This window comes from Phoca vitulina, unplaced genomic scaffold (genome assembly GCF_004348235.1).
Source record: "Phoca vitulina isolate PV1807 unplaced genomic scaffold, GSC_HSeal_1.0 scaffold7, whole genome shotgun sequence".
Classification (NCBI taxonomy): Eukaryota; Metazoa; Chordata; class Mammalia; order Carnivora; family Phocidae; genus Phoca; species Phoca vitulina.
Window position 1 is genome coordinate 69781443 of NW_022589710.1, and position 20441 is coordinate 69801883.

At 44.1% G+C, this 20441-nt stretch overlaps 1 protein-coding gene and 1 non-coding gene across 7 annotated transcripts in view; both read right to left on the reverse strand.

Annotated features, from left to right (window-relative positions):
• PPP1R13B (protein phosphatase 1 regulatory subunit 13B) overlaps positions 1 to 20441 on the reverse strand; it is a 90274-nt gene that overhangs the window by 11150 nt on the left and 58683 nt on the right. For 5 of the 6 annotated variants that reach the window (XM_032406019.1, XM_032406020.1, XM_032406016.1 and 2 more), the window contains 4 exons: positions 7837 to 7938; positions 5830 to 6004; positions 4874 to 5070; positions 2938 to 3078 (listed from right to left, as the gene is read on the reverse strand). In XM_032406019.1, the coding sequence (XP_032261910.1) occupies positions 2938 to 3078; positions 4874 to 5070; positions 5830 to 6004; positions 7837 to 7938 (615 nt within the window). The remainder of the gene's footprint in view (positions 1 to 2937; positions 3079 to 4873; positions 5071 to 5829; positions 6005 to 7836; positions 7939 to 20441) is intronic. The other variant, XM_032406015.1, reaches the window with a different exon arrangement.
• On the reverse strand, positions 11439 to 11539 carry LOC116633484. The gene has a single exon (XR_004299747.1). It is a non-coding gene; the product is annotated as a U6 spliceosomal RNA (small nuclear RNA).

Below are 20441 nucleotides of genomic sequence, written 5' to 3' on the forward strand. Positions count from 1 at the left end.
TAGAAAGGGCAAGCATTGAAAGAAAGGCCACAACCCACAGCCCCGTATGAGTGATTCTCTCTTTGACATCTCCTACCCATCTGTGAGCGAGGAGAGACAGGAGCTGACGGCAGAACCGAACAGCTTCCCAGGACACCTCCACGGAGCCCTCTTCCCTAGGGGATGCCCTCCCTCTCCTAGGTGGGCAGAGGCGTTGGTCAAAGCCTGGGCTCTGAGCCTGGCTTCAAATCCTGCTTTGCAACACTTACTCACCGTGCTGCCCTGGGCAAGTGCAAGTGACTTAGTCACTCTAAACCTCTGTGCCCGTGTCTGGAAAATCATGATACGGCTTCTTGTAAGGACTGAACAAGCCATGCCGGCCCTGGTCAGCCCTGAGGACAGCTCTGCTGTTCTCAGCAAGGACACCACACTAGAGCCAACGACAGTGACAGTTGATGCTGCCCAGCACGAGGGTCCACAACAGGGATCTAACTGGAGAATCACTGACGCCTTAGGGGCCCTGAGACAGGCTGTGAGAGATCCATAACCTCTTAGAATTGTTTGCAGAATTCTGCATACATGAGCGTGTATCATTTTGTGGACAGGGCCCAGGACTTTCCCAACTGCCCACAGGTGCCTAGGACCTTTAGGTGGAGACACATCTATGCAGAGGCACCAATTACTTCAAGATCACCTGAAGTACCAGGTGAAAGGCAAGAAGTAACATCTACCTAGCTATCTGTGATGCTTAATTTTGTGTGTCAACTTGGTGAGGCCATGGTACCCAGATATTTGGTCAAACGTGTCTGGAGGCTGCCATGAAGGTATGTTTTAGATGAGACTGACATTTAAATCAACAGACTCTGAATGAAGCAGACCACCCTCCATAATGCAGGCAGGCTGCCTGCCATCAGTGGAAGGACTTGAGAGACAAAGACTGAGGTGCCTGGACAAAGAGGGAGGTGGGCCTGCAGACGACCTGCCGACGGGAGCAGTGGCATCCACAGTCCCCCGTGTGTCCAGGCTGCAGATTTCAGGTGTGCAGCCTCCACAATCATGCCCATCACTTCAAGTCAATCTATGCGTCGGTCAATCACTCTCCACATACGCCCTCATTCTATTTTCCCCAGAGAGCCTGACCGACGGAGCACAGCTAGAGAGTGCTGGGTGAGCAAGTGTGGACAGCACGTACACTTCCTCTCCCACGGTCTCCGTGTTGCTCATTGACAGAAGAAAGGAAAACGATTATTTGAAAACACAGAGTTATCCAGATTAGCCACTGACCCTCTGGTTAAGAACGACAAGAAGAGACCGATTTGTAAATAAGAGCTGTCACCTGCCACCACCGAGGACACTCCAACAAGGGGCAGGCGCCGCCTGACCGCCCCCCACCCCAGCCAAGCCCCAGACGCCCACACTCGCCTCCCGAGGGCTGCCTTCAGTACAGCAGCAGCTGACAAGAGGCCACTTGTCACACTGGGAAAGCACTAATTACGGAGAGTGGATGAGGGCACTTGGGGAGCAGCGTCCAGGCGAGCTGACAGCCCGCTCTTCTCACTCCAGCTCCGCATGCAGGCCCTGCTTCCTTCAAACCCTGACGCCCCCCGTGGAAGGCAGGCCAGGCGCCACATCCAGCCGGACTCGGTGCACAGGGGTCCCTTCTCCCACAGGCTCTCGGGATGCTTGTGCTCACTGAAGTGCCAAGAGCAATGGCAGGACTTGGGGGCACCCGGCCTGGCAAGGGGGTTGGGGAAAGGGGCCACAGGCCCTGGGACATGCGTGTTCTACCGAAGCTTCAAAAGGAGGGAGGTAATGACCCGGGAAGATACCCATGTTGCAGTTAGAACAAAAGATGAGGAGAACAGTGTGAATGATATCATTCTTACAATTCCATTTTCAATGAAAAATTAAATACTTTGTTGTCTGTATTAAGCAAAAGACTGGAATCATTAAAATTATCATCCTTGGAGAATGAGAACAGGGTGGAAGGGACTTTCACACTTTCCTTCAAGTATTTCTGTACTGTTTTAATTTTTCAGAGTATTTATTACCTTTGAAAGTCAAAATACCAAATAAAGGTTTTTAAAAAGCACTAACCCTGTTTATTTCTGCTGATTAAGAGTGTCTCATGGTTTGTCTCCCTCTCTGGTTTTGTCTTGTTTCATTTTCTTCTTCTCTTCCTCTATGATCCTCTGTCTTGTTTCTTATATTCCCCATATCAGTGAGATCTTATGATAACTGTCTTTCTCAGATTGACTTATTTTGCTTCACAAACTGAGGGTTGCTGGAGGGGAGGGGGACGGAGGGATGAGGTAATTGGGTGATGGACATCGGGGAGAGTACGTGTTGTAATGAGCACTAGGTATTATATAAGACTGATGAATCACAGACCTATACCCCGAAACAAATAATACACTATATGTTAATTAACTGAAATTAAAAAAAAAAAAAAAAGCACTAACCCTTTACATGGCACTTTGCTTGAAAGTTTACAAAGCCCTTCCACATGGGTTATCCTAAGAATCCACATGATGACTGTTGGGGCAGACCGGACATACCAATTGACAGCAAGGACATGCGTCTGCACACAGGTCAGGGAATGTGCCCACGTGGCACAGCTTACAGGGGCAGAGTGGGACCAAGCCAGGCGCTGCGACGCCAGAGCCTTCCCCAGGGAGGGGACAGAACTGCACGGGGGGTGGGGGGTGGTCAGGGAACACCAGCTGTGGCTGTGGACAGGGATGGTTTGCATTCCATCCACCAGGAAACAAATGTGGCTTTGGAAAGAGAGTTTTTGTTACTGTCATTTTTTTTTATGGTTTTTACGGTTTACGGCCAATGTATGTTTCATCAGCTGTGGCAAATGGGGGGAGCAAAATGCCATTATAGTGAACCTGTGCAATTGCACGCTGAATCATTTTTAGTTTATCTCACACAACTATTTTCTTTCTCACATGCCTGAATTTTCTTCCCATAGAGACGTTCACGCAGCTCATTGATCCGCTTGTCCATCACGGCCACCTCCATGTTGCGTTTATTCAAGAGTTCCTTCTGCTGCTGGAGCTTTGAAGTCTGTTCCTGGTTAAGCTGGTTACGAATCTGCAAATTAAAAAATACAACTTTTATGATTTGCATTAAACAGTCAAATGCTCATTTCCAGGGAAAGTAAAAAAAAGAAAAAAGTAGTATCAAGTACTTATGCGTGTTTATATATATGCATTGTCACCCACGCACTGAATAGTTTACAGGTACAGCATGGATGAGGCCAGAACAAAGTTCTTCTACATCTGCAAACACACACATTCTTCGGAGCATCTGGAGCGACTGTGCGAGTGATGACTGTGAGAGACCACGACTATGGGCCCTGGGAATGGCGTGTCACAGACACCTGCCTGGAGCACGTCCTCTAGGGACCCAAGTACACGTGTCCGCCCCACACAGTCCACTGAACGAGCACCTTATGTGGAGACAGTACGGAACTCACGAAGGATGGCCTCGCTCGCCCGCTGGAACGTACGGGTATCATGCTAGTGGGCTGTAGCCAGCACTTAAAAAAATGACCCACAGAAGGCGCCAGCGTGCACCGTACACATGAGGTTAAGTCTTGTCAGGCTCTCCCAGATGCACACGTGTGCTAGGAACACACACTTGCACGCGTGCACCAGACAGGAGGCAACATGCACTGTGAGGTCTAGACTACAGTCAGGAAGCTTGGGTATGGGTATATATGGGTAAATATACCACATTCATCACCCAAATATCCTTAAAAACTCTGCACTTTTAACAACTGCTTAAAGCGTACAAGAAGTCGTAAGTTATTTCTATGCATTTATGTTAGAGAACTTAACAGCAACAAAAGCAATTTTATTCTCTGTAATTATTTTCATTTCATAAAATGATATAAAAATATTTCTGGCAAGTGCTAACAGAACTGCAAAACTTGTTTCTGGCTTGAAAAATCACCTGCTGAATGGTAACTTCTGAGAAATGGAAATCCTGAGGACTGTTCTGGACTGAATGTTTGTGTCCTCCCTAAAATCCGTATGTTGCCCTAAACTTTAAGGTGCTGGTATCGGGAGGTGGGGCCTTTGGGGTGATTAGGCTGAGATGAGGTACTGAGGGTAGGGCCCCCATGATGGGGTTAGTGCCCTTGTAAGAAGAAGGAGAGAGACCAAGCTGTGGGGACACAGCAAGAAGCCAGAAAGCAGACTCTCACCAGGAACCCAGTCTTGGGACTCCCAGCCCCTGGAGCTGTGAGAAAACAACATCTGTGCTTCAGTCCCCCGGGCTGTGGAGGTCTGTTAGAGCAGCCCCAGCGGAGTGGGACAGAGGATGTAACAACAGGCATCTAGCTCATCAAAACAGTGTACACAGAAACCCTGAATATCATCTAAAGCTTAATTTTTTCCTAGTTCATTACATTGCCAATTAGATTCTGTACTGAATTTCTGTACCAAAAACATGCTAGGTGAAAGATGCCAGTCACAAAAAATGACATATTGCAAGATTTGCTCATATGAAATTTCCAGAATAGGCAAATCCAGAGAGACAGAAAGTAGATTCATGGTTGCTTAGGGGTGGGGGTGGGGGGTGATGGCAAAGAGGCACGTGGCTTCTTCTGGGGGTGAAGATGTTCTAAAGTTAATCGTGGTGGTGGATGCACAACTCTATGAAGATACTAAAAACCACTTAATTGTACATGTTATATGGATGAGTTGTATGCTATACGAATTATATCTCAAAACTGTTTTTAAAAATTCTTTGGGCTGAGTAGTTTGTGCCTACTATTACCCTAGGATCCATTCATTGTTTCCAGTTTCCGAGGCTTCCGCCCACGCTGGGAAGAAAGCCTGAGAGACGTTCCACGTCACGGTCCCTGGACCCAGCGAGTCACCTGAAGCTCCTGGCACAGTCTCCTCAGCTCTGCTGCTGCCGGCCCCGCCAGCTTGCCGCTGTACGACTGCAGCCCGCTCAGCTTGCCTCTCTTTAAATCTTCCAGCTGCTGACTGAGCTGATCAACTCGTAAAATCGCAGTCTGTACTTCTTGCTTCTTTTCCTGGAACATGGCGCTGAACCTTTCTATTTCAGCAGCTATAATTTCCCAGCAATAAAGAAAAAAACATCATTTAGTTGATACTCTTTTTCCCGTGGTATTTTGTTATTTTGGCTTTGTGATTTCGTCTTCATTTCTATACATTCAACTCGGCTCTAACGTCATCTAGTGTCAGACCTTGGGGGGAGAACTGTGATATGCATAATCCAACACACTTTTCAACAAGCCTCTGGAACACATGATGTGACGGCCCACACAGCAAACTCTATGTGCACTAACTACTGAATATTGTTTAGTTAGGGCAACCCGTCCAAAGGCTAGCTTGGCCAGGCCACTTAGGAATCTCGGGGCACCCACAGAGCAAAGGCTTTATAAGGGCAGGAATCCAAGTCTGTCTTGCTTGTTAACAGAACACAAAGTAGGCTCTAACTGAATTGATAATAAAACAAAGAATCCACACACACAAAAATAAAAAGTGAGCATTTGTATGGTTTATCTTACTACCCAGATGAAGTTTAAGCTGTTCAATTAAAACAGACCCTCATAATGAGCACAGTCTTGTGGCCCTGCAGCCCCAGTCCAGAGCGCAGCTAATAAATTACAGATGTAACCAAGGACCTTCCCAGACCATTTAACCTAACTGACCCTGTCCTTTTAGATGCAGGTAACAGAGCAAAACTTCAGTGCACTTCCTATAGCAAGATCTGACACGGGTCTGTGTGAAAGTGTCCGGAGCTGGACCCTTTCATTTTATCCATGCCCAAGTGTGGGTGCTGAGCACGGCCGCGCAAGCGTACACAGATTGCCGTTCATAATTTTGCTGTAGTCTACTTGTCCTCTCATGGCACGAATTTTCTTCAGCTTATTTTCCTGGGCTTCGACTCGTTCTTTCAATTTCTGAAGCTTCTCATTCTCAGAAATAGACTGCTGCTGGCGGCGTTCCTGCTGCTTTAGGAAATGTAAACGCTGCTCCTAGCAAAAGAGGGAAACAGGCAACGGCGAGAACTGAAGCACATAATCACGGTCACACATGAAAAAGGTTTGGGTGGCCCCCACAAGATCACCCATCTTAATATCAGAGAAATGCTTGCGCCACCTTGCAAACACTAGCCCACACAGAACTGACATTACTGGGCACACATCGGTGAGCGGTGGTAAGAGTCTGAAGATGTTTTACAGCGCTCACCATAAGACGTTTCCAGGTGCATTTTATTATGCACACTGACCTACACTGCTCGGTTAATAAAGACACTTCCTCAGAACATCTCCCAGCAGGAGAATGTCAGGCCTGCGCATCCCATGCACTCACACAATCTCCTCTCTTTCCTGTCTGGGAAGCCACGTCCAGTCCTCGTTTCCCGCTGTCAGGTCAACATTTCCTGCTGCCACAAAGCTGCTTCCCAAGGTCCTCTAGTTACCTTTTTTTTTTTCAATGCCCCTAGTTACCTCTTAAAGGAAATGGGCACTGATGAGCAGAGGGTCTTATATCGAAAACAGACAAGGTGATCGGTAAGGAAATAAACCTTTAATTTGCTAAGTTAACAATGGACAGTCAAGAAGTGCTTGTTTCCTTGAGGGATAGGTTCTTCAAAATTAATGAAACATTCTACAGTCAAATAGGAACAGGACAGTCCTAAAATAAAAATATGTGCAATACTCTTCAATAGTCTTTTCCCTATTTCCCTACAAAGACACACTTTGAGGGTAACAGTTGACATGAAATACTCATGGTCCTACACGTATGCATAAAATAGATCTAAGTAAGGAGGAGACTAAATGTGATGATGCAGGAGTCATATGTTGCATTCTGAAGTCAGGAAACATGCACTTGAGTATGTAAAGCATATGTGTTAGCATTAACTTGTAATTTACACTGCTGAAAATACCCAAGAATCTTTTTATTAGTAATACTCTTGGATCAATATTTGGAAAGGAAATAAAAAGCCGAACTAGAAAATGCTATAATTGCATAATACTATGTACATTTCATCTTAGAAATCTCATTAATGGGAGGAAATACTTCCCAATTACTTAACTCTTGTTTTTTATTCTTGTAAATCCAATAAATTTTGCAAGACAACTTCCAAAAACAAGTCCAATTTATGCTGTTACATACCCACAAAGTGGCGGCTAGTACCATGAATTATATGGCCCCTTGATAAGTGAGAAAAGTGGGATTGGACATTTGGCTATCAGGTCAATCTCTCTATGAGAAAGCAACAAGAACCCAGGCAGAAATGTTTACATGTTCTCTTTATATCGCAGTTTTTCATAGCAGTTTCAGAACATTCGAGATCATTACAACATGAATATTCTCCAGCACGCATGAGTGATAGGTCTGATTTTTTTCAGTCTGTGACAAGAAAAATGTCAAATCTTGTTACAGCATTTCAATGACAAATGCAGAACTCGGTGTATATAAAAAGCATTAACTGCCCAGCATTGTAAGAAACCAAACAAACTCTGTGTAGAGTGGCACAAAGGGAAGCCTGGATAACCAACTGTCATTGTCTCAGGGGCCCATGACCAGTGTCTTCATCCAAATTTTATCTCCAGTTGGCGAACAAAGGTCAACCATTTCCTATTCTGGAGTGTCTGAATGTGCATGTGAAGGGTCTTGCTCTGACCCCTTCCCAACTTTAAGAAGCTACAGTATTCATTTACCAGAAAGACATTGTGTTCAACACTTCCCATGACATGGTCCTACTTACAAGTGGTACTCATGATGCAGTAACTCCAATCTAAAATAACCATTAAAGAACACCCTTTTTGAACATTTTCCCACCTCTGCTTTTATAACTCACCTTGGCAACCAACATTTGCTGCTGATTTTCAATTTGCTGTTGTTGCCTAGCTGCCATATCCTGGAGCTCGGAGAGGGTAAGTTCTACACGTGGATTTCCAACCTACAGGGAACAAAACACACTCAGGCTGGAATGTAGGTTATCTGCGTATCTGCACAATCGTTCTTCTCTAGTGTCAGAACACATACACATCAGGATCTTAAAATAGCTTCTTTTCTAGAAGTTAGGATAATACAAATTGTTTGTACAGAAGAACTTTTCTTTCTTGTTGACAGCTTTTATTAAGTGAAAGTTTTTTAAATATGCCACATACTATATTAAAAAGGGACCCAACTTGTGGGAATGCAAACTGCTGCAGCCACTGTGGAAAACAGTATGGAGTTTCCTCAAAAAATTAAAAATAGAATTACCATTGGGGTGCCTGGATGGCTCAGTCAGTTAAGTGTCCAACTCTTGATTTCCACTCAGGTCATGATCTCAAGGTTGTGAGATCGAGCCTTGCATCAGGCTCTGTGCCAAGTGTGGAGCCTACTTAAGATTTTCCCTCTCCGGCAACCCCTCTGGGTCCCCTCTCTCCTTGGGAGCTCTGTACTGTCACTTTGCTATTGCTCAATAAACCTTGCTTTGCTGCCCACCAAAAAAATAAATAAAAAATAAAAAATAAAAAGATTTTCCCTCTCCCTCTGCCCCCCCCACCATCTTGCGCTCTCTTTCTAAAAAAAAATAAATAAAAACAGAATTACCAAACAATAAAAAAAAAAAATTAAAAAAACAGAATTACCATATGATCCAGTAATTCTGCTACTGGCTATTTACCCAAAGAATATGAAAGCACTAATTCAAAAAGATATATTGACCCCTATGTTTACAGCAGCATTATTCCAATAGCCAAGATACAGAAATGGCCCAAATGTCCACTGATAGATGAACGCATAAAGATGTAGTAATACATAATGGAGTATTACTCAGCCATAAAAAAGAAGGAAACCTTGCCATTTGCAACAACATGGATGGAGCTAGAGAACATAATGCTAAGTAAAATAAGTCAGAGAAAGACAAATATCATCTGATTTCACTCATACGTGGAATTTAAGAAACAAAAGAGCAAAGAAAAAAGAGAGACAAATCAAAAAACAGATTTTTTTTTTTTAAGATTTTATTTATTTATTTGAGAGCGAGCGAGAGAGAAACAGCATGAGAGGGGAGAGGGTCACAGGCAGAAGCAGGCTCCCCGCTGAGCCGGGAGCCCAATGTGGGACTCGATCCCAGGACTCCGGGATCATGACCTGAGCCGAAGGCAGTCACTTAACCAACTGAGCCACCCAGGCGCCCCAAAAACAGACTCTTAACTATACAGAATAAATGGTGGTTACCAGAGGGGAGAGGGTAAACAGGTGATAGGGATTAAGAGTACACTTATTCTGATGAACACTGGGTCACGGATAGAATTGTTGAATCCTTATATCATATACCTAAAACTAATATAACACTGTTAACTGTACTGGAATTTTTTAAAAACAGGGCCCAACTTTACGCAAACTTTTGCAAATGTGTATTAAAAATGACATTCCTGGGGCGCTTGGTTGGCTCAGTCGTTAAGGGACTGCCTTCGGCTCGGGTCATGATACTGGGGTCCTGGGATAGAGCCCCGCATCGGGCTCCCTGCTCAGCAGGGAGCCTGCTTCTCCCTCTCCCACTCCCCCTGCTTGTGTTCCTTCTCTCACTGTGTGTGTCTCTGTCAAATAAATAAATAAAATCTTTAAAAATAAATAAATAAATAAAAATGACATTCCTCTTTTCGGACTGGTTATTTAAGGGTATATTTGAATAAATGGGGACGTCAAATGTTTTGAGGATACACAACCTAAAAAGTGTGTAGGTGACACCTGAGGACAAATGTCATCTTCACTGCCACCTGGTCTTGAGAAGCTGAAATATATAGAAGATTCTAAAAATACAAATACCTCATTAAAAACACCATATATACGGCTTAAGCCAAGGACTGACCCGTTATCGACAGAATTGTATCTGTGAAATGAATACAAAAGAGTAAGATCTAGGGCGCCTGGGTGGCTCAGTTGGTTAAGCAACTGCCTTCGGCTCAGGTCATGATCCTGGAGTCCCGGGATCGAGTCCCGCATCGGGCTCCCTGCTCAGCGGGGAGTCTGCTTCTCCCTCTCCCGCTCCCCCCTCTTGTGCTCTCTCTCTCTCTCAAATAAATAAATAAAATCTTTAAAAAAAAAAAAAAAAAAAGTAAGATCTAGAGGAGTGGCAACTGATGGAACTGGAAGGCATGTCCTTGTCCTCTGTTAACGATGATAATAACATCAGGCGTTTTTATTGTGCTTATCATGTGTCGTGCGCTGGACTAGGTACCTTCCATTAATGAACCCATCTGAGCCTCACAGGGACACTCTCAGGTAAGTACTACTGTACCCCCATCCTAGACATGAGAAAACAAGCAGAGAAGTTCACACAACCTGCCGCAGAGCAGACAGCCCACGTGGCAAAGCAGGACACAGTCCTTGTTTTCCACCAACAGTATAACACGCTCCTCTTTACCACACACACTACCCGCGTGTAACTACCCATGTTACATGCACTATGACCCAGTCTTTCTAACTCGTCTGTGTGGAGACTGGAAGAGCCCTACACTGGGTGAGGAATCGTGGGGGAAAGCTGAAGGGACACGCGTAGGGCACAGAACTAGGAGGGAGCAGAGCTACAGTGCCAGCCTTGCTCGTCTTCCTCCAGTCCCTTCTGTGCTAACCGTGGAGGCCCCGGTCCCTCCCCAGACCACCACTCTCTACTTCCAGGTTCATCTGTACTCTTAGGAACCCTTTTACCTTCCATTCTTTTGTGACCCCTGTTCCGCCGGCTCCAGGCTTCCCCATATCTTAAGATGTTCAAGCACATTCTTGAAAAATGGAACCAGGATTTGTTCAACAATCTCAACTGGAACCCCCACCCTGTTTCCTGAGGAAACAATATGGAGTAAGCCCCTTTTCAAAACTAGACACTGTGAACTGCCAAATACAGAAACTTCCATTTGAAAAGAAATTTGTTTATTCTACGGAAAAAAAAAGCCTGGCAGAACCATCAAAATGCCCGAACTTTGTTTTAACTCTAATAAAGGGTTGCTAATTTCCACCTACTGGATTTTCTGATCACGACAACAAAAGATATTTTTTGAAATCTTCAGAACTTTTTTGTTAGAAGTATTTCTGACTAGAGAAAAGCTATGTCCATGCACCAAGTCTTTCAATTTACATTAATTTCATAATTTTACAACTTAAACAAACAGTCTTTGGCCTCTCCTCCCTACCAGTGGTTTACAACATCAATTAAAAGATCACAGAGGAGACGTTCAACTGCTCTATTGGGTTGTCTCTGGCAACGCTAAGCTGCATAAGTAATTCATGTGTATCTTCCATATATGCTCATATACACTGTAATTTAGGAACACTGTATTGAAGTAGATCTTACATACAGAAAACTGTATATCATAATGTACAGCTCAAGGAATCCTTTCAAAGTGAACATCCTGTGTAACTTTGTTTTTTATTTTACATTTCATTTTAATTCCAGTATAGTTAACATAAAAAAATATGGAACACTTCACAAATTCGCATGTCATCCAGGGGCCGTGCTAATCTTCTCTGTATTGTTCCACTTTTTCAGCATATATGCTGCCAAAGGCAGCACCACCCTGTGTAATTTAATTGTATTTTAAATGGGTTAGAAAAACACCAGCCACGGGCGCCTGGGTGGCTCAGTTGGTTAAGCGACTGCCTTCGGCTTGGGTCATGGTCCCGGAGTCCTGGGATCGAGTCCCACGTTGGGCTCCTGGCTCAGCGGGGAGCCTGCTTCTCCCTCTGACCCTCTCCCATCTCATGCTGTTTCTCTATCTAATAAATAAATAAATAAAATCTTAAAAAAAACAAAACACAACACCAACCACCATAAACTTGTTAAGTCAACAAATATGCAACATTTCACATGTTAGTATATATTCCCTTAATTGTTCAATGTGAAAATTTAGCAAACAGAAGCACCTTTTCAGTTTTTTAAGAAAACAAAAACTTTCAGTGCAAATTCAATCCTTTTATGATGGGCCTATCACTGTGCATTCTCTCCAGGCCAACTCAGTCCTCCTTACAATTTTTAATTCTCTATATGCACTCAATTTATTCAAACAAACCTATGACCTAATTCCTTGCTTATTTCTTTTCACTGCATTGAGGAAGAAGAAATCAAATCCTGTTCCCTGGGCTCACTGAGGTCCCTCCTAGCAGAGTTACCTAGTGAGTTCAGCTCCAGGTCACAGGATGAGCCACTTCCACGAGCAGCACAATTGCCGCAAAAGCTCTCTGGGTGCAGGTCCAGCACGCTCCAACAAATGCAGGCCCAGAGGAAACACCTCCCAGCCTCCAGCCTGCTCCAGTACCCTTCCAGCAGGGGCTGCTACCTGGGGCCCCGTGGCTCAGGCCCCGCTCACACGACATTCTACCTAAACTCTAGACTCTAGGGAAAGGGTCTATGCTCCCTATGAAACGCAGGTCGCGCTCCCATTTCTCACAACAAACATGGCCACCCAACTCCATGTCTAACTACTCCCCAACCCTCCACAAGAACAGAGAAAAACAGAAGCCTCTGGCCCCCCAACTCCATGATCACTTATCTGGTCATATCCCCTTCTTTCTCCAAACTTCCACAAATCTACTTACAAAATGATAAATTGAAAGACTTATTCCTCTAACTTACAATGCTTTTTTTTTTTTTTTTTAAAGATTTGTTTATTTATTTGACAGAGAGAGACACAGTGAGAGAGGGAACACAAGCAGGGGGAGTGGGAGAGGGAGAAGCAGGCTTCCCGCCGAGCAGGGAGCCCGATGCGGGGCTCGATCCCAGGACCCTGGGACCATGACCTGAGCCGAAGGCAGACGCTTAACGACTGAGCCACCCAGGCGCCCCTAACTTACAATGCTTTTATAAACAAAATATTTACCTAACAGAAAACTTATACCAGCGACGCTCTAACCAATGAGAGACTTCGAGAGACTCCTGGCCCCGGCCAGCTGCAGGTCCTAGCCCACCCAGTGCCCATGGCACCCAGGCCACAGCCCCGACAACGACCAAGGTCTGCTGAGTGGATTTATAAACAACTCGGTGCTTCCTCACCTTTCCACCACATGCTATCACCCTATAAAGACAGCATCTTTCCAAATTCAAAAGCCCACACTGCCTTTTGTTCTGTCTTCCTATGAAGAGTCTACATCCTCCTCCTCACCACTTTAACTGCCTCTCCAGACTTTTTTCCCTAAGATTCCATTTCTTTAAGTCATCTCTACACTCAACATGGGGCTCGAACTCACAGCCCCGAGATCAAGAGTCGCAAGCTCCACCGACTGAGCCAGCCAGGCACCTCCAGACTTTTCTCAACACCTCATTAACCCAAGCCTCCTCTGGCCCTTCTGGCTTTCCTTCTGACCGTGTCCCCTAATGCCTGTCTGCCTGGCAAGGCTGGAAGCAGCAGTGGCAACAAGCTTTGTGAACAAAGAAACTACGTGCTGGAGATCGCAGTGCGAGTACGTGACGGAGGACAAATGGCAGGGCAGTTGTGAAGGGGTCACGGGAACTGGAGTTGTTTGAGTGCGATACGTGTTCACCACCACCATACCACGAAAATTCACTTGCCCTCGCTATGCCAGGTATAATCTGAGACACTAAGACAAGTAAAATGCAGTTTCTCCCTGTTTTCAGTGAGTCTGACCAATGAAGAAATAATCTCATAATGGAAGGAATTAGGTTACTCATCAAATTCAACTATGAGCAACAGAACCTAAGCTCAGTTTTCTTTATACTTACATATATATATATTTTTAAGATCTTATTTATTTGACAGAGAGAGACACAGCGAGAGAGGGAACACAAGCAGGGGGAGTGGGAGAGGGAGAAGCAGGCTTCCTGCTGAGCAGGGAGGAGCCCAATGCAGGGCTCGATCCCAGGACCCTGGAATCATGACCTGAGCCGAAGGCAGATACCTAACGACTGAGCCACCCAGGTGCCCCTATACTTATATTTTCACTGTGAGACGTTTACAGCATTTCTCAGTGTAGCATGAGGACTCATAAAAGTGCACTGAAGCCTGGCACTCACCCTAGAAAGCTTGTGAGGAGCCCAGAGGGCAGGACATCTCACACCTCACTTGGCTACCCTAGGTCCAGTCATTATGGGAACTGTGAGTCTAAAAAATAAAAGGATTCTCTTAAAACCTCCCTTCCCAAAATAATGAACCCAAAGAAGCAGCTAAACTCTCTGTACATTATTGTTCCTCACTTCACAAAAATTTCAAATAAAGGTGTTATTTTACAACACTCAAAATAAGCAAAAAGAGGGGCACCTGGGTGGCTTGGTCAAATGTCTGCCTTCAGCTCAGGTCATGATCTTGGGGTCCTGGGATCAAGCCCCGTGTCAGGCTCCCTGCTCAGCGGGGAGTCCCTCTCCCTCTGCCCCTCCTCCCGCTCGTGTTTTTTCTCTCTCAAATAATCTTAAAAAAAAAAAAAAGCAAAAATAAAACGTAATTTTTCATTTTTTATGGTCTTAAATTTAAGATATTAGCAACTTTAAAAAAATTGATAAGCATATATTCTAATCCATTTCACACATAAAACTTAAAAAATATCCATACTGTATTTTCTGTCCCAACATTGGGCTTAAAAAAAAAGAAAAAAACCAAAGGGGGGAAAAAAAATATATCCATACTGGGAGGTAAACAAAATGACAACTGGCTAATTTAACAAATACACAGTGAAAGCAATGTTTACTTTTATTTTTAAAATTATTATTATTACTACTCTTACGCGGGGGAGGGGAGAGGGAGAGAGAGAACGTTAAAGAGACTCCACGCCCAGCGCAGAGCCCGACAGGGCTCGATCTCAAGACCCTGAGATCATGATCTGAACCCAAATTAAGAGTTGGATGCTTAACTGACTAAGCCATCCAGATGCCCCATGTTTACTTTTTAAATCAACTTTACTGAGGTATAGCTTATAGGCAACAAAACACACCCATTTAAGGTACACTGCTGAATGACTTTTGACACCTGTCACCAGCACTCCTTACACCACCAACCTCACCCCACTCCCCACAAGCACAGATGTGGGGCCTGTCACTGTGTGCTGACAGCCTCATCTGTTGCCCAAGAACTCTGTTTGGCTTCTTTCACTCCCACAATGCTTCTGAGATCATCCATGTTGCTACACGTATCAGAAATTTGTTCCTTTTTACTGCTGGGTAGTATCCTGCTGTATGGATAGATCACATTTTGTTAGTCCATTCATCTGTTAATGGACATGTGGGTTGTTTCCACTTTTGGACTAGAATGAATAAAGCTGTTTTGAGTATTCACGTGCCGGTATTTATGTGGACAAGTGTTCTGGCTTCTCCTGGGTAACCAATGTCAAGAAAGTAGAACAGGTGGGCTGTGTGGTACTTGTGTGTTTGACTTACAGAAACTGCCAAACTATTTTCCAAGGTGAAGCATGCCATTTTATACCCCCACAGCCACACAGGAAAGTTCTAGCTTCTCTACATCCTTGTCAACACTTGGTGTTGTCAATGTTTACATTTTAATTATCCTCTTTTTAAACAAAATGTTAACCTCTTGGCAAAGAAAGGGTTCCATAAATGGTATTTAGATAAGAAATTTTATTTAAAATTTTTAAAAGATTTTATTTATTTGAGAGAGAGAGAAAGGGCACAAGCAGGGGGAGGGGCAAAGGGAGAAGCAGACTCCCCACTGAGCAGGGAGCCCAACGTGGGGCTCGATCCCAGGACCCTGGGATCACGACCTGGGCCAAAGGCAGAGGCTTAACAGACTAAGCCACCCAGGCACCCCTAGGTGAGTAATTTTTAAAAGCATAAAAATGTCCATAATTTTAAAAAGCATAAAAATGTCCAAAAAAGTGATCAACCCCAAACATACTGTGATCAGATTTTCAATAGATAAGCTACCTATAAATAAGATTTGTCAAAAGTTAGATAAGGAAAAGGGGGCTTATTCCCCAGGCTAATATCTCATTTGCACTATGTTATGAGTCACGACTCCTGAAGCTACCATATGCCTGAGAAAGGGCTATCACAACTAGATTTTTTAAGATGTTCAGAAAGACTACGCCTCACTTGATAATTACGGTTGAAATCTTTGGATCACAAGTCAATGGGTTACGTGGCTTTAATCAAAGGTATTTTTTGTCTCTTCAGATAATATTCTAAATATAATTTTGAAAGTGGTGTTACAATAATTCAGGCATTAAAACCAAATAATAGTTTCTCAAAACAAAACATTATGGACAATTATGTAATACGTGCACTTCTCCTGCCCTAAGCCACTCACGATGGGAAGACATAGTTGTATCTTCTGATATACTATTGATGCAGTTTGTCAACATGTGCCAAGTGTATTTTTCTAACATGTGCAAAGAACTTATCAAAGATGGCAATTTTATCTATGAAAACAAAAGGATTCATCACCTTGCACAGTGTCCGTTCAGTTAATGACTCTTCACTACCGCAGTTCCTGAAAAATTATGCCATTTTCCAGACTTTTTTTTTCTGGTATAATGATTTTCGTTCAAAACACACTAAATGCAAAAACAAAACAAAACAAAAAAACCACACTAAAAGCTCTATAAGAAGAGATATTTTGATATTACAGTTTCAGGCCAACAGCCACCAATTTACTCAACCCAGGGGCTCGTCAGAGGACAGGATGTGGCGCGACTCTGAACTGCGCACCTTGCTTGGACGAGCCCCAGTGGTGTGCTTGAGCACATACCAAGTGACAAAGAGGGGCTGTCTCCTCTGACCCTCGGGTCCACTGTGCATGTGGGTTAACTCTGCCTGTTTTGAAGTGCTCTCCTGTTCAGCTTGTGTCACCCTAAAGATGCTTTCCTGTACTATAATTTTAAGCTCAGTTTGAGTGCCATCTCCCCAAAAGTTGAAAAACCGGTGAAGAAAATGGTGGGAAAGGAAGAATTTACATTTCAAAGCCATTCCAAAGAAGGAGTCCTTTGCATACCCCACCTCCACCAACCACTCCTACGGTGAGAAGCCTTCTTCTCCTCCTTTGGCAAGTACAACACATTCTCACTACATGACATTTTATTTTTCAAATGTATCTATGTGCTGTTTACTATTTATGTAAGGATGTCTTCATTGTTCAATTCATACATTGTACACTTGTGAGAATGATTTGGGAATCAACAGCCCATGTTATTCATTCCAAGGATACATGTTAGTTCTCTATTGCTGACAACAGTTCACATCTGAATTCAGGGGCTTAAAACACAACAAATATTCATTATGGCTCACAGTTTCTGTGGATAAAGGATTAAGGAGCAGCTTGGCTGGGCAATCCTGGCTTAAGATTTCTCATGAGGCTGGGACACCTGGGTGGCTCATTTGGTTAAGCATCTGACTTTTTTTTTTAAGATTTTATTATTTATTTGACAGAGAGACACAGCGAGAGAGGGAACACAAGCAGGGGGAGAGGGAGAGGGAGAAGCAGGCTTCCTGCAGAGCAGGGACCCCGATGCGGGGCTCGATCCCAGAACCCTGGGATCATGACCTGAGCTGAAGGCAGACGCTTAACGACTGAGCCACCCAGGCGCCCCAGCATCTGACTCTTGATTTCTGCTCAGGTCATAATATCTGGGTTGTGAGATCGAGCCCTGTGTCAGCCTCTGCACTGGATGTAGAGTCTGCTTAAGATTCTCTCCCTCTCCCTCTGCCCCTCCCACCTCCTTTAAAAAAAAAAAAAAAGGTTGAGATTGAGTCAAATGTTAGGGCTTAAGGCTTGACTGGGGTTGGAGGATCTGATTCCAAGATGGCATACTCACATGGCTACCAAGCTGGGGCTGGCTACCAAGTGGACCTCTTCACAGAGCTACTTGTTTTGACTGTACTCACAACATGGTGGCTGATGTCCCCCAAAGCAAACAATCCGAGTGCCACAGGGAAGCTATCTTTAATGAACTAGCCTCAGAAGTTACACAGTATCACTTTCTCCAAACTCTGTTAGGAGCAAGTCACTATGTCTGTGAGAAGAAGAGGGGACTTAGGTTCCACCTTTTGAAGAGAGGCATTTTAAAGAATTTGCAGACATATTTTAAAACCACCACATCCATTTACTGTAAAATCTCATGAAGACTCTATACTTCTCTCATTCTATCATTCGCTACTTACAGGAGTTTGGTTGTTATTCCCAACAGCACTGTCACAGTACAAAGAGAGGGAATGTTTATGCTTATGGGCAGATGTTTAAGAGAGCTAGCTAACAATGCAATCAATAGAGGTTTTAACTATAAATGCTGCTTTTATCCTCAATGACTAACCTATATTCCTTGGTAGTCAGTTAACAGAAAAAACTAGTGGATTTTGTCAGCAATTAAACACCTACTGGCTAATGAGTCACTTCAGATGTCAGCTCTAATCCTGATATGCTGATTTTAATACTCAACTAAATAACTTCATCCTTGGTTATAATAGACAAGAATGTCACTGTACTATTACTTGGGCAAAGAAAATTCCCCAAGCTTTCAAGTTGTGATGAGATGGCGTGCTATAGTTCAACGGTCTATCCTCCTTGCTCCTTTCTGTACTAGTTTACATGGAGAACGCAGAGTACCCTTTGAGGGGTCTAGCCATCCAGCCCTGGTCTCTCTCAAAGGAGCCCCAGAGCCACCGTTCCCCTGGTCAGATTCACACTTTGATTTATATGCTATGCCAACACTTCACCCCCAGCATGTCTAAAACCAAACTCCTCCCTTTCCTTCCAACCCTGGCTTCCTCCCTCAATTTCTTACTTCCATTAATTGCTATAGCATCTCCCGAGGAACCTCGGCCTTGCCTTTGACTTGAGCCTACGTTGCTGAAAATATAAGCTGTTGCTCAGGGCTCTTCTTTATCGCTCTCATATCCATGCTTTCCTCTCCATTCCAGAACTGACACTTCCCAACTTCATATTTTTGCTCACATTATTCCTTCTGGCTACAAAGCCCTTCCCCCCACTTCCTGAACTCTACCTATCCTTTAAGATCTAGTGGCAATGCCATCTGCTTCCTGAAGCTTTTCCTGATCCTCTACAGAATCTCTCATACAATTGTTCTGACACTCAGGATCTGACATCACTTCCAGAAACGGGAGAGAACTCTTTATTTTATTTAATGAATTCTGAATTCTGGAGATTGAACAACATGTAATGAGCACATGCATGTCATTTATGTAAACCTCAGTTTATGGTTATCTTAAGAGATGCTTACACAACCCCTATGAGGGGAGTTCTGCAGCCTGTTTCACAGATGAGAAAGCCGAGCCCCGGCAGCGGGCTGAGCGGCTCTCCCGAGCTCAGTGGTGAGTCAGCAGCAGTGTCAGCATCTCAACCCGGGTCCCCTGACGGCAAGCGGGCTGGTCTCTCCCTCACGCAGGACGTACTGGCCTCCCATTGTTCGCTCAGCAGGCTGCAGCACAGGCACGTCTGATTGCTCCAACTACCAGTCATTTATTGTTTCCAAGGGTAAACGCTCTACCAGATGCCACCTACTGATTATTAGTTTGAATCAGATGAAAATGCTGTTTTTATACATCGAAAATGGTCAAACATCAACAATTTCATACAGTTCAACCTAACAGGAAAGGACTGATTTCCCCCCTTGAAAAACATAAAAGCTAAGATAACTTGATTCTAGCATATAATAATAAAGAAATAAAACAAAGAGAAGAATGAGAACTCTAGACTACTCTTTTTAGTTTTGGAAGATTATGAGAAATGACCAAATGGACTAATGTCACCTGACCAGCAACAGTGGAGGGCTTCCTGGAGGAGGCTTGCTAATCACTGCTTAAATTACCCCGAGGAAGTCTAAGAAAGCCTAACTCCGTCTTTGACTTAATATGATAATTTCATATAAGCAGATACACGTGAATTATAAGAAGGAATGAATTAGGGGCACCTGGGTGGCTCAGTTGGTTAAGCATCTGTCTTTGGCTCAGGTCATGATCTCGGGGTCCTGGGATCGATCCCCGCATCAGGCTCCCTGCTCAGTGGGGAGTCTGCTTCTCCCTCTCCCTCTGATCCTCCTCCCTGCTTATACTCTCTGTCTCAAATCTTTTTTTTTAAAGGAATGAATTAAAACCTCATTTCTTCTAAATTGTAGTTTATAGATGTATGCCTTTTGAGCTTATATCTCTATAACCTTGAAATTCTTCTTTTCCAATATTTCCTTTGAAAGTAAGTCAGTCTCTGGGATTCCAGTTGTGAGTCTACTGTCAAGTACAGCAAGCAATGACTTCACAGGGCTCCTGGTCTCCAGTCTCATTCCCACCCCCTATGCCAGACATAGAATTCTCACACTAGCATCAGAGGGCTCTTTCCAAAACACAGCTCATCCTGTCTTTTTCTTGCTTAATATCCTGCAAGATTAAGTCCAGGCTCTTAAGCACAGTGAGGATCTGGCCCCTCCCCTGGCCAGTACACTTCAGCTCTCTTCCCCCCACCCAGTGTCACCCCTACCTTCCTCGTCCCCACATTTTTTTTTTTTTTT